This window comes from Nesoenas mayeri, assembly GCF_963082525.1.
Source record: "Nesoenas mayeri genome assembly, chromosome: 20".
Classification (NCBI taxonomy): Eukaryota; Metazoa; Chordata; class Aves; order Columbiformes; family Columbidae; genus Nesoenas; species Nesoenas mayeri.
In genome coordinates, this window is record NC_137569.1 from 3,982,081 (window position 1) to 4,009,817 (window position 27,737).

The window sequence follows — 27,737 nt, forward strand, 5'->3', positions numbered from 1 at the left end:
TGGAAGTAATAAACTTGTTCCTGTCTCTCTCTTTTTTCCCATCAGAATTAATTAAAAAAACCCCCAAACACAAACCAAAACAACAAAACCTTTTAATCAAGCTTTTAAAATGTAGTAGTTACACCAGCAAAATGTTTGTATTGCTTTTTCTTAATAATCCCTAACAGACTTCCTATCATCTTAATAACAAATGCTTTGTGGCTATGCATGAGAAAAATACAAAAAACATCAGTCAGTTGAAGGAAAGATGTCAAATGCCAGAATCGCCAGGGTTAGATGAGGAATGACGATGTCTAATCGGAGGCACAGGAGAACTGGGTGCGCAGAGGGGCTGAAGACGGAGGGGTTTTGCTGCGCAGGCTCCTGGCGATCTCTGCCAGCGACAGGCAGGTGTGCACCCAGTGGTGCAGGTGCTCAGCCGGGACCCAGCCGTGCTGCCACACCGCCGCCCTGGGGATACCTGGAACACACCAGAGAGGTAATTCCAAAAGCCAGGTTAAAACCGTGAGTGGTGTTATCACGAGACTGAACAGAAAAGATCGTCCCAGCAGCGGAGCTTTCCCCGGATGCAGTAATTCCAGCCTGGAAAATGGTGATGCTCTGAAAAGCACACAGCGCTGGTGTGGCAGTGAATGGGCAAGCACAGGACTGCTGCTCTTTTGTTAGAATTTATTTTGTATTGTGGTAGGTCCCCTGATGTATCAAGTGCTCTGTTGTATTTTAATGCTACACATTTCATAATTAAAAATGTAAAAACTGTGTTTTTCCAAGCTCAGATTTGGTTTAAGAGTAATTATCCTTCAAAGCTCTTTTACTAAATGTTGTTAAAGGTCATCACAGAATCACACCACTAAACGTTGCTGTGTTGGTAGAGTGTAGGTTGTTTTGTGCTCTGCTTTGTATTACAGCACACATACATGGAACATATGGGCATTATCCAACAGACACCATGTATATTCGTTTTAAAGGAATTTCTGTAACTGAATTACACTTCACACCACTGATCTGACACTACTCTCTCAAAATAATTTCCATCCTGGCAAAACAACCTTTTGGAGCATACCAGCTGTTTTATTTTAGTTACATCTACATCCCTAACTGGAGGAAGATGGGATGCTCTGGGCCTGCTTCATTCTCCCCAGTCAATTATTTTAATACATACAGGGAGAACATATGAAAAGGAGCTATGATCCTTAGCTATAAAGGAGTAAGCATCAAGTGCTTACTGTTCATCAGTAGGCAGAGTACTGTTGATAAATATCCCCTGCTAAATTAACAACTCTTCTCCACATTTGATTTTTAACAGGCCTCTCAGGCTGGCATTAGATCATCAAGGGAGAGATCTCAACAAGAACAACAGTCATTTCTCTTGCAGAGATATTGCAAATAATAATAGCCTCTTGAGTGCTCTGGCACCAAAAAAGCTCATAATAATTAAAGGCGAGAAAGAGACTGAAACACAGCTCCTGTATAAGGCCAGTGAGTATATTATAAAAAGTACCTGGCAGATGGTGTTTACAAAGAGAACTCACACTGTCCTCCACAATCATGTTGCTGTTTGGAGCTGGGTCAGTCCTGAGAGCAGGGCATGGAGTTCTGAGGTAGATTTACTTGCCAGAAGAACCATCATTCTTAATATGTCTTTACATATTACTTGCCAAAAGAACCATCATTCTTAATATGTTTATGTGGAGGTTGACAAGGAGATCGCTTGTTCTGGTACGTTTCAAAGCTGATCTGCTCCCCTTTCCTTAAGGCAGTGAGCTTTGATTCTAAATTTAATAGGTTGAATGTATTGTCCAAAAAAGACTGCAGATATTTAGGACCCCTTATCTGTTGCTTATTGTGAAATCAAAGTTAATTTCTGAAGTAAGGACCTTAAAAGCACTCAGCTGAAGGTTCCCACTGACACTGTTTCATTGCTGAGCCATAGCTGGTAATCTCACAATTAGTTTATAATATTTACCAGTGATGCAGTCCAGCAGCAGCTCTGCTTGAACTTGCACAGATGCAGCAGTTGGATCAAAACAATAAATCTCCTGAATCAAACTGTCATCAAGATTCTGCAATGCAGAGAACAAAAAGTGTCAGGTGGCAGCGACGAACTTAAGAAAGGGTTTCAGAATTAAAGATGGCTAAGTCAAGCGTACAGGAAATCTGTAAGGCAATGAATTATTTCACTGCCAGTTCACACTTGGAAAATTCAGCTATATCTTCTTGGGGGAGAAAGAACCGAAAACAGAGTCTTAACATTTTGAGATCTCACCAGAATACACTGACTCCAGTTCTCAGTCTTCTCTGAGCCCTTCCAGTCTGGATGGAAGAGCAACAGCACGGCCTTAACTATGGTATGGACCAGGGCGGGCGGTTCTGCACAGCTCTTTATTTCAGCAAAGCTCTCAGCATTGAGTTTCCGGACACACTCGCGCAGGTCCTGCAGCATGAACCGGTGGAACAGAATCTCTCCATGCCTCAACTTTGCCACATGTTCTGCCTCTGGAATCAAAAGCAAACCTTTCAAGAAGTTTCTCAGAAGCATCTGCTACTCAAGACTTACTGACCAAAAGGCTCTGTCCTCTTTCTGATTAACTCTTTGTCTCCTTGACTGATTGGTTTGTATACAGCCTATGAAACTTTTAAAAATGGGCACATGTGCTTGAGAAGGAGACAAAACTTGCCTCAGGGGCAAGTGACATTCAAATTCTTTTGATCTTAGTTGGAGCGGTTCTGAGGAGAACACCCTTGATTCCTAAAGGCAACAAAGCACCTTGCTTCACACCTGTGATTTCAATGGGACTTGGGTACAAAATATCCTGTGAACTACAGCCAAACTTTAAATGTTCTGTTTAACTTTGGAGTAGTTTATATATATCAAAGATTTGTATTAGTATTTGTCTTTCCATATTTGTAGAAATTATACTTTAGATATGGTTTTACTCAGACTCCTAATTTCACACCTAAAGAACCCTATCTTGGCTCTGTATGCACAATACCCAGTACATAGGTTGGTTCTGTTTCCTCTGCAGATATTTTCAGTATCTCAGAGCAGGCAGCTTGGGCCATCTTTAACATTTTCTGCAGGTCTTTGTGTTCATGAGGAGGTAATTTCTGGTGTTGCCCAACGCTGATATCAAATATCCCAAGAGCTTGTCCTGATAGGTCACGGAGAGGTACTGCAATGTGGTGTTCTCCACAGACACAAGTGCGAATGACCTCTGAACTGTCTATGCACTTAAATAGGTAATCTCTGAAATGAGAGGAAAGAGAGGAAAATGTACTACAGTTTCCCATTCTGGTTTCTTTTGGTGATTTATTTAGCATCTTTTAGTCAGATGCCATTCATATCTTGTTGTTAAAACAAAGGTATTATATTACTAAACCTTTCACAACAGATGTAGAGCTGGCTTGGCAGCTCAGCTGGTAAGCATTCGGTTGGAAGGTAAGTTTTTGCAGGTCTAACTCAAAGAGAAAATAATTCTCACTCCTTCATAATTCAGCATCCCATGCAAACACACCAGAAGCCTTGATAGCGAGAGAAGTACAGCCAGGCACTCTCACAGGTGCTGGAGCCTACCTTAGGAGGTTTTCTTCTCTGAGGAGAAGAACAGGAGAGCTATGAATTTCTTTTTGTCCTGTATTATCTGTGGTAATCATCTTGCACAGAGCATAGTCCCATGTCTGCCAGAGAGAAACAGGAGGTTTAGCTGCATGCAGCGAGGGAACAGCCATTTTGAAGCTTGGAGAGGGAGGAAATTGTTTATTTCTTAAAGGAAACTCCTATGTACATTTAAGTGCAATGGGCTGTTTAAAGACATCTCCCAGCAATGCTTGGTTTTATTCCTGGAGTGTTTTGCTCAAGATGCATGAAGAACGTGCCTTGGACCTCCCTCAGCCAGACTATTGAATCCATCCCCACGCTCCACACCAAGGAAAACCCACAGGCCAAGAAGAGGTTTCCCTCCTTTTCCACATGCCCTTGCAGTCCTCTTTCTCATGTCATGTTTGTGCCAGTGTCCCTTGACACATGAAAAGCACAGAGAGGAGCAAATGACCTGGCTATCAGGCAGCCAGCGAGGGAACAGTGCAGAGCTGGGAATGACAACAGAAAACTGCCAACATAAACCATGCTTATCAGAGGAAGCAGCTGAATTATGGCTACAGCAGATGTCATACAGACTTTGCGGTGACATGGGATCAGTCCTAAATATTGCACACACTTTTCATCTTCTTTACTCGCTTGTGTGTGAAGTAACAAGCTTCCCAGGGCCCAAGCGCCTGCTGCCCAACTGGAACCCAATCTGCAGGGAGGGGGCTGCCTTCACAAGCCAGCTAATTGGGAGCAGCCACGTCCTGAGCTGCATTTACATCTCGGCTGCTGACATTAGTGCAGAATAAAGAGCCAATACATTAGTTAGGACATTCTTTTACCTATAAAATAGAATAATTTTGACACACACAAAACGAAAAGGACGAAGAGTGGCCTCCTTTACAGAGAGAAACTTCCCTCTCTATGTAGCCCTTTTGTTGCACAGAAGAATCTCGGGCAGGCTTTAGTCCTTATGATAAAACCACTGGGAAACCACAGGCAGCTAGAAATGGCAAGTCCTCACTGAAGGAGCCTTGTCAGCCCCCGAGCATTACAGGCCTTTTCACTGCAGGAATTTGCGTACCTTGTCCTTGCCAGGCTCCAGCAGGTACACAGTAACGGTGTGGATGCTGGGTGCCCTGGGATACAACCAGTCCAGAGCAGTAACTGCCATTCGTAGAACTTTTTCCAGTGTGAAGATATGGTGGTAGGCTTTGCTGAAGGCATGAGCAACTCCCTGTGAAAACAGAATCCTCTAAATGAGCCAGACAGTTCCATATGATGTGGGGGAAAACCTGGGGAAGCGTTCATGCAGCAAAATGAAGTAAAATGGTTGTAACGAGTTACTTAAATAGAACTTGTAAAGCTGAAAAGTGACTGTGAATTGTCCTTTATCAAATCAGGCTGTAAGGTGTACCTGGGTCACAGCCAAGTCCTTAACTAGACAGAGCTGTTTTCAGTCGAGATAGTCAAACCGACTCATAATGTTGGCTTGCTGCGCTCCCTGCTGCCCAGACGATGCATCCACAGTGCGGCTGATCTTAAAGAGCATTCCAAAGAAATTCCCACTGCTGTTGCTTATAATTAGTCCACTATGTAAAAAGTAAGGTTTCATGCCACTTTATGGGAACAAACACAAATATGAGGGTCAGAGCTCCAGGAAATAAAAGCTACTATCTTTGGGTTTTGCACAAAAGTGCAATTAACTTACTAGCCAGGAGATGCTGCAATAAATTATTGATTAAATGATACCTCACAATCAATTACAGATAAGTTGCTAATCAGTAAGATATTGATAAGGTGTTCTGCTCGCACCACTTTCACCATATACAGTGAAAAGGGGCCCACAATTCTTTGTACATCTTACGTTTACTCAGAACGAAAATGTAAAATTCAGGTGGTGCCTACACAGTTTTTTGAAGAGCGGTCTAACAAACCTGATAGAAACTGATCTCATGGGTCAGAAAGATGGTTTTCTCACACTGGTCCCGAAGGGTGTCAAGTCCTAGAATGCCAAAGACTCTCCAGCGAGCATCGTGCAATGGCAGTACCAGGAATGAACCTTTTCTCTCCTCCACTGGGCGGTTGTAGTTCCAAAAGTGGATATTTCCGTGGAGCTGAACTGTTGGAACATGGATTGGCTTTCCCCCTTCGACAGCTTCAAAACTGAACAATAAACTTGTGAGGAGGTTTGTTAAGAGCAGCAGAAAACCTCTAGCAAGGCCATAAATACTGCAGCTTTGATCTCTCCCAGCTTTTTAGCATCAGAGAATGAAGGTGTTAGCTCCTTACTCCAACCACACCCAGAAATACTACATTTACCACTTGCATCCCAAAGACAGTGGTAATAAATAAGGCACTTTTCATCCTTAGGACATTTTTAAAACATCAACTAATAAATGTAATGAAGGGGAATACAGAAGTGAACAGCAGTTACATTTTACAGATGACAAGACACAATATTTAAAGAAAGAGACAAACATGTTTAGCTTTTGGAAATGTGAAGTGAAGAGGCGTGAAAGCTGTTTATAGTGTAAACACTAGGGAAGGAAAGGCATTGTTCTCAAAAAATATCCTATGGATGTAGACTGGTGTAAGGGAATTAATTTTTAAACAAGAAAACGTAGGCTCAATAGAACAGACTTTTGCTAAAGGATGAGATTTATTAGACCGTGAGCTAATCTCCCAAAGGAAAGGAGTGAAATCCCAAACAGAGCAGTTCTAAATAGACCATGCGAAGTATAAGGGCATGTGTACGATAATGAATCATTCCACAACGGTCCCTGAGGGGATTTCTTCTCCCAAGTACTCTCTCAACCTCTGTTTCCAGTGCACCCCAAACACTGCCTGGTACCCCTACATTCCAAATATTGTTAAGAAAAAGGAACAGTTACTTGGAGCTTTTCTTACCTGACTCCTTTCATGTCCCTGTAAAGTATCTGGTTTAAAACATATGGAGCGTCATCCGTGGTACATGCCACATAGTGCAGGAGAGCCTGTCCCCGCTCTGGTGAGAGCCGGTTCTCTTCCAAAAGGGCAATATATGCGCTGATCTTCTTGTTATCCCCATGGGCTTCTGCATCCTAGCAACCAAATGTTTCCCATTACATTATGTACATTAGCCACTGGCCATTACACTTATTTCATGTACTTAGCACTTGTCTCATTTTTTGCTGAGATGCGGTTCTGGGTCACTGATTTTGTATGTCATGCACCAACTGCATGACATGTGTGTTTGTGCTGTGATTGCGTCTGACCGGTATGCTCTGTTACAAGCAAGAACCCTTTGTATTTTGATTGGCAAGGAAAACGGGATTTCTTTTTTCCTGCTGTTAATGGGAAGCAGTTAATATAAGAATAATTCCTAATTATAACCTGTGCCTAAGCAAAACTATGGATTTCTTCTCCAATAGGAGATTCCTTTGGAACAACCAGACAAACAAGTGCCAGAGTTGTAATTACAAATCTATACAATATTGTCAGAACACTTCAGCTACCATGAGAGAAGTTTGCTTTCAGGGGGCTTTAACGGTGAGGACAAACACCTAAAGTTGCAACTACAAGTTGAAAATGAAACTATCCCCACTACAAATTAACCATCTTTATCCCAAACTGAGTCTGCTGTGTTTCATTTCAGACGCTCCAAAACTAGACCTACGGATTTCCAGATTTGATCTGAGTCAGCCCTTCAAAAAGTGAGACATAAGTATCCACGAAATGCATTCTGCATTGGCAGAGCATGGATGAGAATCTGTGGGTTGCAGATCTGACCTGTGCTTCTTTCTGTGCACTACCCTTGGCTCTCCTGAACATCAGCAAAGTGCAGAAAAGCGCAAGGAAACCCACCCCAGAGCAGCTTCCCATGCTACCTGCGAGTTCCACTCAAATGCATCAGGGTTTGAAATCAGTGTCACAGTCACAACACAAATGGTTCTTGTGCTCCCTGGGATGTGTACCTGCAAGAGGGCCTTAAACACGGCTTTGTAAACTGGGTCCATGTTTGCTCCGCTGGTCTCGGCTGCTTGCTGGATATCGTGCAGCCATTTCCTCCTGGTTAAGCTTTGCAGGCTCTCCATGTGACTTTGTTTTATGCTTTCGGTCAGAAATTCCACCAAGTTATCAATAGCTTCATCCTTATCACCAGCAAACTCAGACGCAATTAACTCAAGGAAGAGCTGGAATGCCTTTGGGGAGAGCTTCCCTGCTCTGCTGAGCTCTGGGTAACGGGAGCAAAGGTGTTTCTTCGCTGGTAAAAGAAAGAGAAAATAAGACATGGACAGCAGAAGGAGAAAGAGAGCTGTTATAAAAAATACCAGGTTTAGAAGAATAAATTAGTATGAAAAATGTGTAAAAGGCAATTAATTCCCAGGGTAGTGAAGGAGTAAAAACGACTGCATGGAGGCTGCGCCTTCCCATCTTGCACAAGGCCAGGAGCGGAGCTGTGCCCCTGTCCCCTTTTTCATGTCCCAGGGATTCCAGCTGAGCTGGTGCAAATATGGGTAAATAAGCTGCAGTAGAAAGGTCTGGCAGAGTTGACTTTTGCTTGGAGAAGGAGGAATGAGGAATGCCACGAGGGTCAAATTGTGATTCTCAAGAATCTCTTTCCTAGAATCTCTACCCACTCTGATTCACAAACTTCCAATTTGCTCAGAGGTCCTGAAGACAAATGGGACTCATCTCAGATTTGCAATCCTAAGAGACTGAACATGAAAATGTAAATTTACCCCATCAATTCCTATTCAGATGTTACTAACAGAGCAGTTCAACCCGTGTACTCGTTCTCCCAGCCCCGGTGCTCCCCAGGCTGCAGCTCTGGGCTCACGGGGGTGCTCTTGCCCAGCCTGTGGAAGGTGCAGCAGCTGCCTGGCTCTGCAAACACACGATTTACTGGCTGCTCTGCCCAGGCTGTGATTGTCTGATCATGCTCCTGGCAGTGCCTTTCCTGAGCACTGCCCTCACTAACACTTCCATCCTTTTTTTAATCTGCATCCTGATTTCAAATCCCGTTGGACCCAAAGAAGTAAAGAGAGTTATTCATCAAGCTGCTTCCTACTAGCAAACTAAGCAAGCAAAGATAGATAGGTAGAAGTGTGACTTTGCTGTTAAGCAGGGAGTGTTTTGTGATCAATACATACAGCGGTCTATAAGGAACAGTGTAATAGAAAATGCTTTGATTAATGATGCACAGGAACAGCAGGGAGCTGCCCTGATTGCTCCCAGTGCACCCAAGACACAGGGGTTTCTGGGAGCTGGGAGCCTCCTCCTTCCCCCACAGAACTCAGGGGCATTTTATCACTAATTTTAGCCACAGAAGTAGCAAGTACCAACCGGCCCAAATCATGGCGGAGCTGACTGTTGATGCTGTCTTATCCTGCCCATCATCTAAAGAAGATTCAGTATTTTTAAATTTAATTTCTGATTTTCTGACAAAAGTAGCATGGAGAATTTGTTGATGGTATAAAAATCTTTGGATTTTCACCTCCACTTTTTCCTCTCTTTGAAGAAAGAGATGAAGAAAGAAATACACATGAAGTTGAACATGGCATGATCAGTGCCTTCAGCATTGAGCCACAGCATAAGGAATTTTTTCTCCATTCCATCTGTAATGTTATGCTTTTCACTTACACGGGAACTCAAATAATCCCACCCACCATTCAGTCAGGAAGACTGCAATGTCTGTGAACCCTTCCCCCAAACCTGCTTGTTCCATGATATCTTTGAGATATTAGGTTGAAGCTGCTAGAAATAGTTTTATGTTGCTTGTAGGTGGTATTGATTTTGCTATACTCTCTATGTATTTGTCCTTCAGTTTATGAGCCCTGAATGGAAGGGACTGTGTCCTTCCATATTTCTGTGGGTGTTCTGGCATGCTTTGCATACAAGAGAGCTGTAAACCACCAGTTTCTTCTGTGGCCTTGCAGCCAGGAGACAATTAAGCATAGCATGCCAGTGTGCTCCCCACCCCACCACCTGCCGCAAGTGAGCTGAAGGATAAAGAGATTTTGGCTCTCGCCAAAATGAGCCATTTTCAGTAATGTGTGGCAGAACTCAGGCTTTATGTGTGTTTTTCACTGCCATATTACAACTATATATTGCATGTTACATCTGAATAATTTTTCAGCACATTGTAATGTCATGCAAGCAGTGCACTACCTTTCTGACTGGGAAACTGACGCAGGGGAGTCTCGCACAGGAGGAGAGGATGGAGCTATGCATTGACAAGTAGGTCTGGATAACTGCTCCTTTTCATTTTATACATTATACCTTGTATGCTTATGACTGCTTGTGAAAACAAAAAATGACTGGTGCTTGCCAACAACTTCATTAGCACTGTCACTGAATGGTTCAAGGACTACTGTGTTGACATTGTTCTCTCAGAGCAGAGCTGTTCCCTTACCCTTTCTCAAGGCCTCTTTTTCCATCCCTTCCTTGAATGTGCTTAGAACAGCATCCACCTCTTCTAGGTCCAGAAACCCAGATGCATTGCTGTCCCACTTTTCGAAAAGTGCCTCCAAAAGCAGTTTCCGTTGGGCCAAGTGAGAGACATGGTGAACCTACAACAGAGGAACAGCTGGTCTTTGATAAGCCCTGGACACTGATGCTCAGTGTCTACACAAATATGGAAAATATAGGATTTCCTATGGGCCAGGGCAACTCCATAAATACATGGCTCAGACTTGGAGATGAATCATTAAACCTGGGTGATATTTGGAAACAACACGGCTGACAGTTCAGTTTTACCAAGCAGAACCAGCCCTGCAGAGGCTTATTTCTCAGTGAACAAATGAAGCCCGTGCTGGATCTAAGGTGAGATCAACTCAGGTAAGTGTACATTTCCCAGAATACGAATGTCTTCCCAGTAAGAACTAACCACAACCTTGTCAGTAACACCTGAAGATGTGACAGTTTGTGTTTCTGTACATTGTTATTTTGCTGGTGCTGCCCTGAAGTGTGTGGGCTCCAAGCAAACGGATGTACAATTTGTCCTTTAAACCCAGTCTTTGCACAGCCCACAGTGATAAATGGCTGGACTGCAGTTCTCTCAAAGGCCAAAATACTGGCAGTGTGTGTTGTGTTCAGCGTGAAGACAGCAGAGCCGTCAGATCCAATATCTCATCCAAATTAGGTCAGCAGCACAGAGGGAAACTAGAAAGAAGTGTGCAGACAATGCAGCTAGAGAAGCTACTACGGGCAGACCCACCACAAAATACATCTGTACTCTGAAGGGATATGGGGCACAAGGATATTGCTGAAGGGGAATATATATTTTCAACACAGTGCAACAGCACCTTGTAATTCAAACACAAAGAATCATGTGCACATTCACATACAGCCTTGCACATAGCAAAACCAAACACACTTCTTTTAAAATCCTCCCCAAAACATCCACAACCTCATAGGTACATGTCAGTGCAGTAGGTCAGAGAATAGGTTCTTGGTCATTATAAAGGTGAATAAGCAGAATGGAATGTTTTGAGCTCTTTCACAATTAACTATCAACCTGTTGTCCCACTCAGTCCAGCTCTAGAACAGACAGACAACCTCTTACAGGATGAGTCTGTCATCACTTCTAGAGCTACAGGCTAGGGAGGGAGGATCCATATGAAAACAAAGGGGTAAGAGGTCTCCTGAAGAAGCAGAGAACGCAAGCCTGCAAGTGAATAGCTCTGCCAGCATGAGATTAAAAGTCTACTTTGTCAGAGTCTGTAGGCATTTGCTTGTTTTTTGTTTGGACGTGGGATCAGCAAAACTTATCAATATTTACTTTTTCTAGCTGTTCTATTTTTTCCTCCTCTGTCTGTTTGTATTCTTCTTTGATAAACGCATTAAGCCTCTTCAGAGTAGGCAGAGAAATGTCTTCACCAACAAATGTCTCCATGAGCTGTACAAACTGGGGCAGGTTGAGGCAGCTTTCATCAAAGGCACTCCTAGTACGAGAAGCCCAGCGGTTCTGAATCTCTGCCATGATGGGACCTAAGTCTGAAAAGCAGAAATCACAATGCAGGAAGCCAAATGCTGCTCTAAAACCACCCGCATGGCACATATAAACGCAGTCCTGAATCCTGCACTTCCTACCCGCTGTAAGTATGGCTGAATGCAGACTAAGTGCCTTACTCTGCTTATACTTTTCTAATAGCATCTCTTCAGACTTATGCCGCAGTCTAGCATAGACGCTATCATACGGCCAGGTCAAATCCCCAAACACAGGTGAGATGAAATTACTGGTCTACAGCAAGGAGCCTTCTGACACAAAGACGACACTGCTGATACCTTGAAGTCAGCTTCAGGAATTAGTGTTTGTGTTCTTGCTCAGAGTTTCAGCTCACAGCAGTACTGGCATCTCTGCAGACACTGCCAGCCACTATGTGCACAACTGAACACAAAACTTTGTGACCAAATACCTGGAAATCTAGTGGCCTCACACTTCCAGTCCTCTGGAATTCTCCTCCCGTAGCTGCTATACCTGCAACTTAGGTCTAAAGTCAGAAGTTCACCTGATAGAAGATAAAATACACCTTGTAATGATATAAGCTTGTAAAAAGGACACAGATACAGCTTTTCTAAAAGCCTTTAAACACATATAACCAAGCTATAGTTTCTAAAGCAGATGAGAACAGTCACCTGACCACGGCACTTCAGACTCCTGGCCAGCTTCAGCTGGAGAGTCCTGTCTGTCTGGGGGTGCTGGACCTGCAAATTTAAAAAGAAATCTTCTGTGAACCAGAGCTTACTAGTCTGAGCATCCTGCTGATTAATATATAAAATCTACCTCTGTGACTCTGGAGTTACCCTTGTTATCAGTAGCTATTTATTTTTACTGTCTGGAAATACTGCTTCCTGAAATTCACCTGGTGAATGTTACATTTCTTAATCCCAGCTACAAATATCCATTCTAGCAAGAGTAATGAGCTAAATTATTTTCCAAGATGGGTTCAAAACGCTATTTGGAGTTCTTGTTTCCATCCACCTTTCCCTCAGAGAGCATTGTACAACCACACCATTGTTTCTGCAAGAACAGGGTAGGAATCTGCTCTGAAGTTTGAAGTATGGCATGTCCCAAACATAGTAAGTCTGTGACTAGACTGCCCTGGCAACATAAATTCAGTTCTTGCAATGTTTTAAACTGTGAGAAATGAATGTATTCACAGCACGCTGGCAAGGAAGTTCGTTCTTCTAGCATGTTTAAGAAAGTACCTCTTATGAGACACAGAGTTTCCTGATCACAGCCTCCCCAGAACAAGAGCCTTTGTACACAATTAAGAACTATGATATTCCTTTGGAAAGACAGTGAGAGATTAAAATAAAAGGTTCCTGCTATACGATTCAATAATATGTTTCCTTATGGGCAATCACCGTCTAAAAATGACTAAAAGTCATCTCTATATTTAACATAATCAGGCTCCTGTCTTGCTAGACTAATATTACAGAGTGAAACAGAACATAAAGTTCCTCCTTATTAGAAAAATGCTGCTGCTTCAGAAACTCCCTACTTGAATTAAAGTGTCTGCTCAGTGCCTTGAATACAGATCGCCAGCAAAGTGACTCACCTGCCGTCCTGTGAGAGCAACACACTCAAACCCAGAAAACACCATGCTGACAAGATATCAAAGCTTATGGCCTTATGCATTCAGAAATCACTCACATGCTTTCATTAGTTTTGAAATGGATTAAAAAGACACCTATCGTTAAACCAGAATAAAGGAGAACACTTTACCTTTATTCTGGTCTTGCAGAAGGTCCTCATCCTTCAGTCTTGTCTCTGAGCTTGTCTGTCGGCCAAACTGGCTGCCATGCTGCCTGGAAAAACTCTCTTTTCTTGCAGGAGTTTCTTTCACAACCTCTGCAACTGGAGCATCCTGTTCTGAAGCAATGACATCCATGTCTGCCACAGCTGTGTCCTCTGAGGTCATGGCTGTGGCTTCAGGTGTTGGTCCTGCAGTTGTGTTGGTTGACTCTGCAATGCCATCGTCTTCCTCCTGACTAACTTGCCCTTCTGTGCCAGGTTCTCTGTCTGACACAGGATGATCTTCTTGCATATTTGTTTCTGTATCAGGCTTTGTACCCAGGCCAAATTCCTCTTCCTCCACTTGTTTTTCAGATCCAGGTTCTCCATCTCTATTGAGACTGTTCCCAGTGGAGTCGGATCCTGGGAAATCTTCCTCTTGTCTGTCTGCACTTGCAGACTCACTTTCCCTCGCAGTTTCGATGTCTTCCTGGAAACTGGATTTCTCAGTATGTTTTGTGTCTCCATCCAAATCATTCTCTTCAAATTCAGCGCTTTTCACCACTGACGCAGGTTGATATGCTAAAATCTCTCCCTCAGACATTTCTGTTTGAGACAAGACCAGCTTTTCACTGAGTTCCTCACAAACTTCCTGGTCATCGAGGACTCCCCATAAATCCAGCAGCTCAATCTCTTGCAGCTCAATTATTGGCCCTAAAATAGAAAAAAAATTGATACTTTGACAGTTTGCATTTGGTTTATGTTCTCTAGTATGGCATAAGGATTTAAAACAAGGAAAAGGTATTCCATAGGAGATACAAGTCTCAGCACCTTCTGCGAATATGCATCTCAGAAACACAAAACTTCAGAATAAAGTCTTTGCCTGCAAAGAACTGCACTTGTTATTGTGGATTGCATCATATTTCTTTTGAAATAAATATCATGTTTCATAATTCTCCATACTAAGAGGGAAAGCTGCAATTTCCATTGCATTAGGTCTTAGCAATTCATTAATGTCCAGTATCTTTAAATTATTTTACTTTCATTTAGATGATTCTCTGCTTTTTTTCTTTATCTTTCCATGTTTCTGGAGAAATTTTAGCCTAAACATAAAATTAACTTCTATTATTGCCAGGGAAGAAGGAACAATTGTTTCAGGAAAAGTAGTCTTCCTTTAGTCCTACTTCCAAAAAGTAATTCAGAGTTTTGTAGGAAGGAAACTTTTGGATTTCTGAACACGGCATCACAGTTTGCAAAACACCTTTGCAAGTTCTGGCGTATAGGTCACAGCATTCATTCGGGTCCTTTTTTAGGCACTGGCCATTTCTGGTAATCCTTATAAAACACACATCAACCACACAACCTCATGTCACCTCCTAGTGATTTAACCACAATTAAAACACCTCAGATACTTACACTGTCTTGGGTTACGGAATCTCCTTTTCATGATCACGGGGCTTCTGTCATAGAAGTCTACAAGGAGGGCAAGCATTTTTTGTCTATCTAAGAGACCAACCTAGACAAAAAGATTACAATTATTGTTATTTTCCTGTGCTTCTTGGGGTTTACATTTGCAGCCCTACAAAGGCACCATTAGCTAAGAATTACCTGTGACTGAAAATTATCCATTACCAGAACATCAGTACAAATTTCAAAGAAGTGAATTTATTTCATAGAGGCAAAACTTTATTCTATGGGCTGAGCTGCAACTCCTCATACATATTACTTTGCGTGCACATCCTCTTGCATGTTCTTGACAAATTACAGTTAGATGATTGTAACCACTTCTGCCAAAGGAGTTCTTCATGTAAAGATCAAAGCTTCAACATTTCCCACTTCCAGGACAGATATTGATTGCCTGACAGCATTATGGAAGAATTTTCACATATTATGGGCTGTGCTGTATTATGTTAGTGACTGCACGTTGTCGTTTGCTTTTATGCCCCATCATTTCCTTTGAAGCGTTACGTATTGGCAACTGCCTGGGAAAATAATTAGTCCAAAAATCTGAGCTATTATGACAACCTCCCTAATTTCCTTTAAAAATTCATACACACTTGAGCACAGAGGTAAGAGAGACATCTGTAATTCCAGTGCAGGGGAACATGCAGAGTTTATCAAGTCCTTGTTGCTCAGGGTGACTGTATGCAGACACTAAAACCAGGAAAAGACAATTAAATGGGTCATTTCCAATCAGGAAATTGCGAGTTTAAAAAGTGAAGCAAATCTAAGCGATTGCAAGCTTTCAATTTAATGATGAATTCCTGTTGTCATTATTTCAGTTCTGCCACCTTTGTAATATCCCTCTCACTAGTGAAATATAGTAGTTAATTAGAGAGCAGATTTACTTAAGTTCATTATTTCTAGCAAGCAGCTTTCCAACTGAATTATTGATTTCCTTTTCACATTTTGCTCTTAAAGACCGCAAAATGTAAAATGATCTGAGCTTTCAATTCCTTGTCAACTTTCCCTGCCCTTAGGCTGAAGAAATAAGGGAAGAAGTTTGCTGCTCTTTTCTGGAAATGAGTGCAAGGTGACTGTGTTGTTTATAATCTAAAACTGTAATTAATGGTATTAATGTGAGGAACATTGGATTTGAAAACAACTGAGAGACACCCATCACCTACAGGTGAAGTGCCTCCCAAGGAGGTTAATGCTAAAACTAAGTGAATACATCACGTTTTCTGTTACTGTAACACCTCTTTTCTAAAGGCAACTGAAAGCTTTTTGCAGATCCTGAGGAAAGGATGAGAACAGAAATGTAACCTGCTGTCCAGTCTGGTTTTAGTGTTTCAGACTCTTGTAACTTAATTCCTGCTGGCAAAAATATGCTGGAAATTACAGTTGAATTTCAGCCATGCGTGGGTTTGGAACAACAAATGTCATCACAGCAAAGCTATCTATAGAAAAGAGGAGCATTACAACATGAAAACTATTCCCAAGGTCCTATACTCAGTTATGCTGTCTTTCTGGGTTCCTAAATTGACTCAAAAAGGTCATGTTTCTATGTACTTTGTGTGTGACTGGGGAGGCTGATGAAAGGTTCCTGCCCATCAGCCCTTCATGCAGTCTTGTTGGCAGGACAGGTACAGCAGCCCCTAGAAATAACAGCAAACCATCTGTGTTTGTACAATCATCCAAAACTCGTCTCCACTTTGAACTACTGCCAGCTTTAGTGGCTGGAGAGTTGAAACATGTTGACCCAATTTTCTTGTCACCTCGATATTGGCAGGTGATGATTCTCAGTTGTTTTCAGCAACGCTCTGTGATTTATGAGTAATTCCTTTAGCAACACAGACTAAACCAGACTTGCCATTTAATCAGTGATAGGTCAGTGCTTAATGGCTCGATTGTTTTTCTGGAAATGCGGTGTGTATAGCCTGAACACCACAATATGCTTGTTAGCGAGTGAGATGGGAATAACAGACACTCAGAAAAGGCCACGAGACAGCAGACTTTTCTGTTGCTGTTCTGCCAGAAAGGTAATCAGAAGTGTCTCAAACACCATGAGTTTGAAAACTCATCTCAGACTAAATTCAGTTGCATTTAAAGATCCCAGGCTTAAAAAGACCCTGAAAATTAATGCAGGTTCTGTTGTAACATATAAAAGAAACTATACTTGATATACATGAGCACAGAGAGACAATAAGCTTAAAATTCACAGAGTTATTGGCTTTTTCATAGAATTGTAGAATCGTTTTGGTTGGAAAAGACCTTTGAGATCATTAAGTCCAAGTTTGGGCATTAAGAAGTGATTCAGCTGTGTCCTGGTATTGTCCTGGAAAGTTTCTGCTGCACTGTATAGTCCAGGCTGTTCTCACTGAGCTGCCATCCTGCTGGCTGCGTGCATTTGAAATCATCATAATGATCATGTGGATACCTTCTAATTTGACTGTAATTTAAACACTGCTTTCTCAGCTCCCTGGCTCTAATTGCAAGGCAGGGAGGCAGCCAGCCATGCTCACCATGCAGACTGGAATAACTGCCTGCTACCCAACACATGGAAATTAGGAACTGAAACAACTGCTTCGCTGTGCTTTGCAGAATGAGCACTACAAGTAAAGGATCGCACTCAAGTGGTACAAGTCCTCGAGTTAGTTTGCATCTTTTATCTTCCCTGTGGGTACAGTACAGCAGGACTTATTAGAGCGATACAAAAGAAACCAGGTCGAGTTTAAAAGAACTGCGTGGCCCATACTACAGCTTAGTGAACTCAGTTTGCAGAGCGAGGCTAGAAACCATGTTTGTGCTCTGATCATGCCTTTCTGGGCAGCAATGGCTGTGCTGATCGCTGCTCACTCTTGTTATGATGTGCTAGAATTTTTGGCTCTTTGCCTCCGAGATTCCACTGGGATTAGTAGCATGGAGATGGTGATTATTGCCACAGAAATAACAGGATGAAAGTCACATCAAAACATGAAAGGGAAAGAAGGAATCCTTTCAAAACACACGGAAAAGACACGACTCGGCTTTACATACTACTCCACCCAGGAGGATCCGTCATAGCTCTTCTTGACAGAGCAATAAGAAATGAAATGTCTTCTAACTGAGCAGCAGACACATTTCTTTCCTCAGCCCTGAAACAGAAGCTTGCCTGCTATTCTCTAAAGCACACCATTGGTGTTGAAACATGCTGTGTAATTCCATTCTCTGAGAGGTAATGACATTATTAGCATGAGATTGCAGAGCAGGGTTCATTCTGGGTAGGCATGCTGTAAACATCACTAGAGGAGTGCTGGGTGGAATATATAATTTATGGAGGGGAGGAAACGGTAAGATTATGGCAGCTCTCTGCTGTGTAGGAGCCAGCAACTGGTGAACCGAAACTACTCAGAATAGGTACCATACTTTTTTGATGAAGCCCAAGTTTTTAGCAATAGCTTGTGCCATTGATTCTTCAGCTCCTACTATTCACTAGTTTTCTAATAAGTCTAGCTGCTGCCTTTTTTTTTTTTTTAATGGGTATGCAGGTGTATTCAGAGGCCAATAGAGTTGAGAGCTACTGAAAACCAAATTATGGCTTTCGAGTTCCATTTCCAGCTCTGTAACTGACTCATTGTATTTTAATTTCCTGCCCATTAACAGTGGCTGAAGTTCATAGCACTTTTCTCTGAGAGGTTGTAAAGATAATTTCGCATTTTATATTTAAACTATTATGAGATTTATTGATAGAAGCCCTAAAGGTGTATAAAGAAATGCAACACAATTAACACAATATATGTTACTATTGCAGTAATGTGCACATTTGTTAAGGTCAATCTATACTGGGTTATCTTTTCTGAAGTATGGCTGAATAGACAAATTAGCACCCAAACATTCTGAATGTGCTGTAGGAACAGGTAATGACCAGAAGTAGTAAAGTTCATGGTTCATTTCTTCTCCAGAATCATCAAACTTCAGACCCGAGCCATCATGTTACACAGTTACTCAGAGAAATACCAAACTGGAAGCATCACCACACTGAAATGAGGTTGAGAGCTGCTTTGCTTACCTTTCCAGAATCACAATCTAGGAAGAGATCAGTAAACATCTGCCTCCACATATCATGTCTTATTGCTCCTTTGAAGTCTTCAGCGCACTGAGAGAGATGCTTCAGGATTTCTTGGAACGCGTCATCTGAAAAATGTTCAGTGTAGGAATGGACATACTATGGAGAGAAAGTAGTAGGGTAAATGGTTAGCTTCCTTCAAGTGTTTTCACCTTTATTTTCAACTCTTGAAAATCTATTTCATACAATGAAATATATGTGAATTCGTAGTTTAATCTGCTAACGTAATGCAAACTTGGTGTGTGGATGCTACACTGCCTACTTTGTTCCTTCTTTCAGAAGTAGCAATATTCTCCAAGCAAGCCTGAGACGCTGCTGCACTGGGCACAAATGCACATTGAGCAGCTCCTTTCCTGGCCCAGAGGTTGCTTGTAAGGTCCAGAGGTTCCGAGGTGCTGGATTGGAATCCCCCCTATGAAATGTCAGTGCTTACCCTGGGTTATCTCAGGGAAAGTATAAGTTCTCCATGATTTTCTGCCGCAGTTACTATTCCTGACTGCACCTACGGAGGCATTTTGAGCCACTAGTTTTTGCAGAGCTGAGTCACTTAACTCTCTAGTGCCACTAAATGACCATTGTCCACAATTTCAGTATTTAGAGAACCAGTCTGGATACAATTTAAAAAAAAAAAGGAAAGAACCTTTTGAAAATGAGCCTGCTGTCACCCAGGTCCTCTGACACCGGGAATACTACTGACTTGAGATTTATTTTAAGTTCTAGCCTTGGAGACACTTTAACACTTTGGATTTATAGTCATGTGGTTTTTATGAGCAAAAGCAATATGGTTCTAAAAATGTGGTGTGCATGACATAAATAATAACGGCCATCCGAACAAACCACAATCCCAAAGCCTGTGCTGAATTATTATAGCAGGTTTCTGGAGCCAGCCACCAGAACAGGGAGCCCATACAGTTAACAGGAGGAATTTGGAAAACACAGAATGTTTCCCATTATCCCATTTTTAGGGTATGGATACCTGACATAGACACTAGAACATAGTGGGCTTGCTGAAATGCCGCACAGGCATTAAAAAACTGAAATATTAATGTATGTTATTATTATTCATGTCTATATTGCATAATATCCAAGTATGTGGGACAAGTGGAGAAGAGAGGAAGAGCAGAAAAGCAGCAGCTGGTGGCCTGAGGGGTGGCTGGTGGGAAAGAAAGACTCCTAAGGCAATGTGTGTTTTTTCTGCATTTCAGCATTAAAAGAGAGGATGTAGGTGGGTTGGTGAGAAGGTGGCAGATCTGGGGCTATGTGTATTGATGAGATTTTCAGAGCTATTACAATCCGGAACCCTGTGACAGATGAACCTTAAAGATGACAGCAGTTGGGAGGAGGCAGGTTGGGCAAGAAGCTTGTTATTTTATATGTCATCTTGATGACACATCCAAAGGCTTGTGTACTAATACTGCTGTCTAACAGCTCCACAGAAAATCTTCTAGAAGCGTATGTTCAACTATGTGGGCAGGAGGAACTATCGTAGAATCATAAGCTTTTCTTAGCTGATGTGTGTAAAGCACTCTACTGTGTAAAGAACTGTACACATAACATGCATCCATTTATTATTAACCAAGAGATTTTGATGCCCATCAGAAGAAAACTGGCACACTTCCTTCTTGCTATCCAGTGCAAGACCTTGCTGTAGTTTGTGAACACATTATCATCAAGAAAAATGGATCTTTTCTTTTTGTTCCTGCTGGTTTTTTTGTTCCTGTTCTGTTTCAACAGAAATCGAGTAAGCCACAAGCAATCACAAAAAACAACCCCACCTTTAAAGCCGGATTCTGACCCTATAAAGGCAATGTGAGTATTTCCCTTGGTGTCAGTAGCTTTGTGTCAGACTGCTGGGGGTTCCACATGTCAGAGAACAAAGCCTGTGAAATAAACTATCAAGGACTGGTCTCTCGGATTTAAACACTTTTAATACAAACGACCCCATGAGCTTGTCACAAAAGATGTAAAAATTCAACACCCACTGTTTTGCACGTCTGAAAAAACACCTGAAACCCAACAACAACAACAACGTGTGAGGTCTCCACTGAGTTTCTAACAGCCTTTAGGTAACTCAAAGCTGCACCGAATTTGAGGAAGGAAAAAAAAAGCACCATTTAATGCTAAAGTCCATTAAAAAGCAATGCTTTCCACATGTGAAAGCGCCCAGGCCAGTGTGGAGGAAGATACTCTCTCGTTCTGGTTTTGGTGGATGATGCAAAGTGACGAACAAAGGTAAATTGTAGCTGAGGATTAGAAACAGCCCTGTCCTGAAAGCAAGGCCTGTGGTCACAGAGCAGTTCCCAAGGGAAGTGATGAAAACCTCATCATTTGACTCAATTAAAACCCAATTCCAAAAAGCATCAGAGAATATATTCTGAGAACAGCGTTGCACTGGTTGGTAAATCAGACAGCTTGACAGTCCGTGTCTTTTGTACTTGTGATCTCTGTCGTCATATCTTTAATTAAGTTAAAATAAAGAGTACACAAAATATATCTTAAAACATTTTTCTAATGCTAATGGAGCATGAATTCATTCAGTGCTTATACATGTACCAAAGGGGTTATGGATTGATGCTTCATTTCAGTGACAAAGGCAATTCTCTGGGCTCCCATTATCCACAATAGTTTTCTTAATTAAATGCAGTTATTCTGAGGATAAATTTAAAAATACCTCATTTCATGCTTAAAAAAGCCTTCAACAAGTTATCATAAAAATGCATCTCAGTGCAAAATATCAAACATGTGAGTCTCCTGAGAGCAAAGAAGGCACGAAAATCACACATGGTTGCTTGAAACTAGTCTCTGCACAGCTGCTTTATACGCTGGTTTTAATTATTGTACCAGCACGCACTCACACTGCTGCAATTGAGGGGCTGTCATTATTTCTATTCTAAACATCTCTTTTCACAGGTTTAATTACCCAGCCATAAAATTTAGCTCTGTCGTAGGTAGAAATGGCTGCCAAAGTCTTGGCCTGGAGAGTTTTTTTAGTAAACATGGTTTGAACTGATTTGGTTGTTTTCAAACTGAAGAAGAGTAATGGGGTGAAACTTCCAACTATATTTATTGATTTTGGTGAGTTAAAAACACACTTCTGATGTTTCTCAGTGACAGCTTTTGATTTTAAAACCCTGTATTTTTCAGCCTGGTTATGCTTCTTGTACATTTATGACACTTGTTGCAGTTTGGTTATCATTCAAGCCAGTAACAGTTCAGGGCAAAAATGGTAGTTTCTCATCCCAGTTCATCACTTGTTAGGTTTTTCTATGGTTAACAGAACATAATCAGAAATACCAATACTTTGGGACAGTACTAATTACTTCAGGCTAATGGTTATATTGGAAGCCTGACCCTCCCTTGAGCAGCCAACGCAAAATCTGAATTCACAGCTGATGCAGGGCTTTAGCATCCTAAAAAGGGACTAAGAGGGATACCCTGAACCCACTGCCTCTAGAGTAACCTCTCAGGGGGCAGCACAGGCTGCAGCTCTGGGGAAAACAAAGTATTTCCCTCTTGCTGGCCAGAATGGAAATGTTATAACAGCAGAGGATGGATATGGAAATGGAACATGAAATGTCCTCATATAACCAGCTACCTGGGACGCTGGAAAAGCGATGCCTTTCACTTACTCAGCTGTCCCCAGGGAAATTCTACTACTTTGTGATACACATCATATTCTGAATCAGATGCTCTTATTTCATCTCTCACCTCTGCGAATTCATCTATGTTTACTTTTTTTCCCAATGTGTCTATGATTTCCAGCTTCTTGACATAGATTGCTAGTAAAAAATGAAGGGATATTGGTTTAGAAAGCAAACAGTTGTGGTTTTGCATATTGTACACATATTCTGCACACTATATGTTACATTAACTTTCCTCAGATGTTGGATTACACTTATTTGAGGTTATCATACACAGTAGCTAAAGTATCCGACTGTGTAGACGCTCTCTAACTCTGATTCTTACACATTTCAGTTGTTGAAAATCCGCATTTACCTATTCAGAACTGTATGGTCATATTTATTCTTGACATATGTTGGTGCAAATTGCTATCATTTTTACAGTACTTACAGCTAATTATGTGAGGGAAGCAAATTTTTTTATTTTAAAAAAAACAGACAAAACTGCCTTAAAATTCTGGAGACATAGATTCTGCTTTGCAAGAGTGGAATCTGAAAATCATAGCAATTTTCCCAAGAAGCTCTGTAGGAATATTTTTACTGCTTATGATACATAAAACTACATTTTGGTCAGCTTCTGGGATGCTGTATTGGAACTGAGAAAACACATCGAATGTCTACATAGATTTCTGAATGAGGTCTTTGAGTACAGACATGCTATTTCTGTTGGGATTATTTTTCTGTTCTTTCTTCTACATTCCAGGATCTGATCTCAAGAACCGCAGCCACCACAGCAGGAGCACCAGGCTGTGTTGGGCATTCACACAACGTACTACAGACCTAGGATAATTACTCAGAGGAGCAACTCTAATACAGAGAGGGCTGAGCAAGGGCAGAGCACTCCAGCAGCACACAGAAATGGGCTCTGGAGATTCCCTGCCCATCATGCCATCTTCCAGCAAAAGCAGATTTGTTATTATTGGTGATCATTACAGGCTATGGATATAAAGGGCTGGCAGCAGGCTGCGCGTTGCCACTTCAACGGTCCTGGTTCTATCTATTCAATGATCATTATTGAGGGAGGTCAAGTGTAAGCTATGAAGTGGACAGGGGTTATGGAAATCCTTTCTGTGCTGAGTGCTCTGACACAGAGGCCCTTGTGCTGTGGCACGCCTGGGACTGGCAAAGGGAATGGCCAGACAAGATGTGTGATTTGGTAGAGCATTAGGTAAGCTTTGGCATTGTCCCTGAAACCATAAAAGGTAACAATGCAGTGAGACCTTAATTTTTTCAATCCCACCTTTCCTCCACAACTCCCAGTATGCCAAGCTGACCATGGGATTTCCAAGATCTCCCAGAGACAAGGAACACCATGGGATAGAGTAGATGAAGGTGTTTTTTACAGTGATTCTTATAAATCGTGGTAAGCACATGGCAATGGCTAATGCAGGCTGTAAGTGTGAAGGGCCTGCATCTGATCTTTCTGTCTCTCCAAAAGATTTTTTTCACTTCTCTCTGTACTTTTCAAGATCATATTAATGAACCACACGGCAGTTCAGTCCCTTTCCAATGTGTGAAGATTTGTGGTTAATACCCTAGCTGGTGTAACTATCCCTAGCAATTCTTTCACAGCTCACAGTTTTCATCAGAAATCAGACCACAGAAATAAATCTAAAGGAGACACAATAAAAACTTACCTTTTCCCGCATCTGTGGGAATAGAAGCAACGACATCCACAAAAGACCTCAGGGCACTCTGAACCTACAAATCAAGGTAATAGTCAAAGGCCTGTTTCATGCAGACAACAGTAGGTAATTACTAAAATAAATCACCCAGAATAATCAGTCGTATGGGCCAGGAATGCTTCTTATCTCACATAGGTGGGCTTTGTTAAATGTAGACATTGTCTGTGTGTAACCACAGGACTGTTTCCTACAGGCCTTGTATCAAGAGATGTACTATGATTTCTGCAAATCTCATCCATTATGAGCTGCAGTATCAATTTGTATGAGTCGCAGGGGTAGAAAGAATATTTAATGGAAGGCACAGGAGAGCAAGAGTGGCTGCTCTGGACCTTTTTAAGGGGATTCTGAGGGATAACCAGCTGCAGAGAAGGACATCCAGTGATGCCGTGTGTATCCAACAACATCGGGAATGTATGAGTACCTCGTGGGGCATTTAGCTTCCCAGGACCTTTGTGGAGAAGACATCACAACCTTCCATGTGCTTGTGGGGAATCAGGGCTTGGTGAGGCTGAGTGGTAGACACCGACCTGCACCCTGACCTTAAGAGTCAGAGCCACTGCCCATCCCCGTGCTCCGTGCTGCCATGCCGGGGCAGACAGAACTATCACAATCTTCCTTTTCCTCCTGTCTGGAATAATCCCAACAGTGTGTTATCAAGGATAATCCCTAGTTACCAGTGCGACTGGTATTCTGCCACTGACATCCACCGTCCACTCCTTGAACTGAATTGCCAGCGCCTCTTTTCTCATCTCTTTCACCTGAGCCTTCATATTTTCCATCTGCTGCCTTTCCTTACGTATGCTTTCTGCCTCAGACTTCATGCTGGCCAGCCTGTAGGACATGGGAATATGGTTTAGAAAGATACCATCATAAACATATTTAAGACAGATTAAGCCTACCATGAAGAACAAAATGAAAGGAAATACATTCTTACTGAAACTCTTGTCCTTTTAGTACAAGTAGATTTTTTTTCCAAAGAAATATTTGATGTTTGAGGCACAAAATTACTAGTGTGGCTATTGGACAAGATACTAGTAGTCTATGTTTTCAGAGGGCAGCTCCAAGGAGGTGACAGTATTTACACTCTGACATATATCATCTCCTGAAATCTAGTGTAACTATGCATTTGAACAAATAACCTCTGAGTGTCAGATACGTGCATGTGAAGACAGTCTCTTGTATACAACAGACATTTAAAGGAAAATAATCTCTACAGCTCTCCTAGTCTGTGTAGTTTAAACAATGATAAATTTTACCTTCACATTTATAATGACATTAATAATTTTTTGTGTAAATGTCCTTTCGATTTTCTTTCTCCTTGGGAGCGGTCTGCAAGGTGACAGTGGAGCAAAGGCCACGCTGGGAGTTGCCAAGGTGCTCTGGTGATCCGTATGGGCAGTGCCCAGCACAAGTCACATCACATGCTGCACCTGCACTGTGCTGTGGTTTTGCATTTATTTCTAGGGCCCTAAACCATCAGAGAGCTGCCTCCTCTGCCTGGTGTCCCTGGTGTGGCACAAAATGTTTCCTCCCTCGACAATAATGACAAAACAGGCTCTAACAGTGCTGGGCACCCCTTTTAAAGTGAGCTCATTTCATATTAGACATTTCCAGAAAAGATGAGATGGCAGCGAGGGTGACTTCTCCCTGCAGAATGAAATATGTTTCTTCAGGAAGAGCCGCCTAACTCCCACACCAGCATGGGTGACTCAGACTGAAGGACTACCATGCCCGGACAAATAAATTCTCTGTTTTAAGGACCAATGTATTCGGATAAGGAATTTCTCCCATCTGTTCTCCTCCATGCCTCAACTTCCATCAGGTGGCAGTTAAGGAGAGGCTGGAGGTGGCCTGGGAGTGCTCGCTGAGGACAGGTAAGCTTGCCAGAAGAATCTGTGGTGAAATCCTGCCTTCCCTCAAGGTAATTGTCAAGGCTCCTCACTGGGGCCAGAATTCCACCCCATTCTTTCTGGTGTTCATGTGATTTTGAGCAGAGACGAGCATCTCTCTTGTAACACTTTTTTCCTGTTTAGAAAGCCAGTGATTCACGTTACGAGCCTCAATGTTACAGGGTGTCAGTAAAATCCTCTGTGCTGCTGTGGTTTAAGAATCTCATGCAAATCCCACAATACAGCCATCACAAATATGTAAATCCTGAGCTGCCAAGAATGCAAATCCCATGATAGTACTACCAGCAGATATGCAAAATCTGCTACAGCTATGGCTGCAGTCACACCGTTCCTCTGGTAAAACAGACACCAGCTCTGGTCTTGTGACCAGCCACACTTTCAAGTCTCTTACCTCTCTGATGCTGTACCTGGCATCTTAGTTTTTATCTCCTTCGTGACCATCTTCATTCCTCTCAGGTATGGGCCTGGTTTTGTAGAAACACCATACTGAGGATTATGTCTCATCAGATACTCTCCGAGAAAAATAATGGGGTTGAATTCAGTTGGTTCTTTGTCTGGTGCAAGCACATTCTTTCTTTCCACTTCCATTAACAGTTTTTCCACTCCTGGGATTAATGTTGGTAGGAGCTTGTCAAGCAAATAGATGCGAGTATCTAGTGACTCTGTCTCTTCACTGAACCACTCTCTGGGCAGCCTGTCACAGGGTTCTCTCTTTTTTACCTTTTCTTCCTTTGCCTTTTGTGCATGAATCATCTTCACCTTTGCCTCCTGCAGACTCAGACACCTCTGCTGTACCTTTTCGTAAAAACACTCTTTCCACAGAGCATAATTACTGAAACAGGGAAGCTCATCACTCCCTTGATTTCTCTTCATTTCTCTGGCAGTCGTATTATTTTCTCCAAGTCTGGGATGTTTTAGACCTGCTGCTTCTTCTGGCTGAGCAGTCATCCCTCAGTCACTGCGACAGAGAACAAAAGCAGAATGTTATACAAAGCCCAAAATGCAGCAGTGTCCTAGCAGATGCCACAGGAGGAAGAAAGTCTGTTGTTAGGAATTGACTAATATTCTTTTTCTATGTTCCTTTTTAGTCTGTTACTGCTGCTTTGTACTCTTAAATAAATACAGCCACTTTACTTCAAAGTTCAGTAAATGATTTATAAAGATTAATTATGTATCATGACAGCCCTTAGAGACAGAGCAACTAAATAAGTGTGTTCCTTTCTTATGGGAGAAGAAACTGAGACACAGAAGTGATTAATTCCAGGTCATTTAGAGACTCAGAAACCAAGTGGTGAGCAGTGCTCGGGAGCCTTGTCCCCCAGTTCTAACCAGTGGATTCCTCTTACCCCCAGTATCACTATCTCTCTTTAGGTCTCACTCCACGCCTCCAGGAAATCCAGTGGATGTGAGACAAAGGAAGCAAGTAATGGAAAACACCAGATGCCTGGGAGCAAGATTTCTCCATCTGCATGCCTTCTTCTGCTCCATCTTTTCTGTAGCTGTGAAAAACAGTGATGAAGCTTATCCCATAGACTACTAAATTTCAATTTCAGAAACTATTTTTAACTCTGGACATTTTGTTAAGGTAACAAGGACACGGGTGT

The 27,737-nt window shown here is 42.0% G+C and overlaps 1 protein-coding gene across 1 annotated transcript; it reads right to left on the minus strand.

The window, feature by feature from the left end:
- Window positions 1-293: 293 nt before the first annotated feature.
- On the minus strand, window positions 294-27,081 carry EFCAB5 (EF-hand calcium binding domain 5; the record flags this gene model as incomplete). Its single annotated transcript, XM_080356834.1, has 20 exons — window positions 294-460; window positions 1,967-2,063; window positions 2,267-2,496; window positions 2,994-3,247; window positions 3,575-3,678; window positions 4,671-4,823; window positions 5,524-5,752; window positions 6,497-6,669; window positions 7,543-7,832; window positions 9,984-10,140; window positions 11,352-11,566; window positions 11,989-12,081; window positions 12,209-12,277; window positions 13,302-14,024; window positions 14,727-14,826; window positions 18,802-18,957; window positions 22,567-22,637; window positions 24,176-24,239; window positions 24,898-25,054; window positions 26,525-27,081. 20 exons carry the CDS (start codon window positions 27,079-27,081, stop codon window positions 294-296), a joined length of 4,059 nt encoding a protein of 1,352 aa, XP_080212960.1.
- Between the last annotated feature and the right edge of the window lie 656 nt (window positions 27,082-27,737).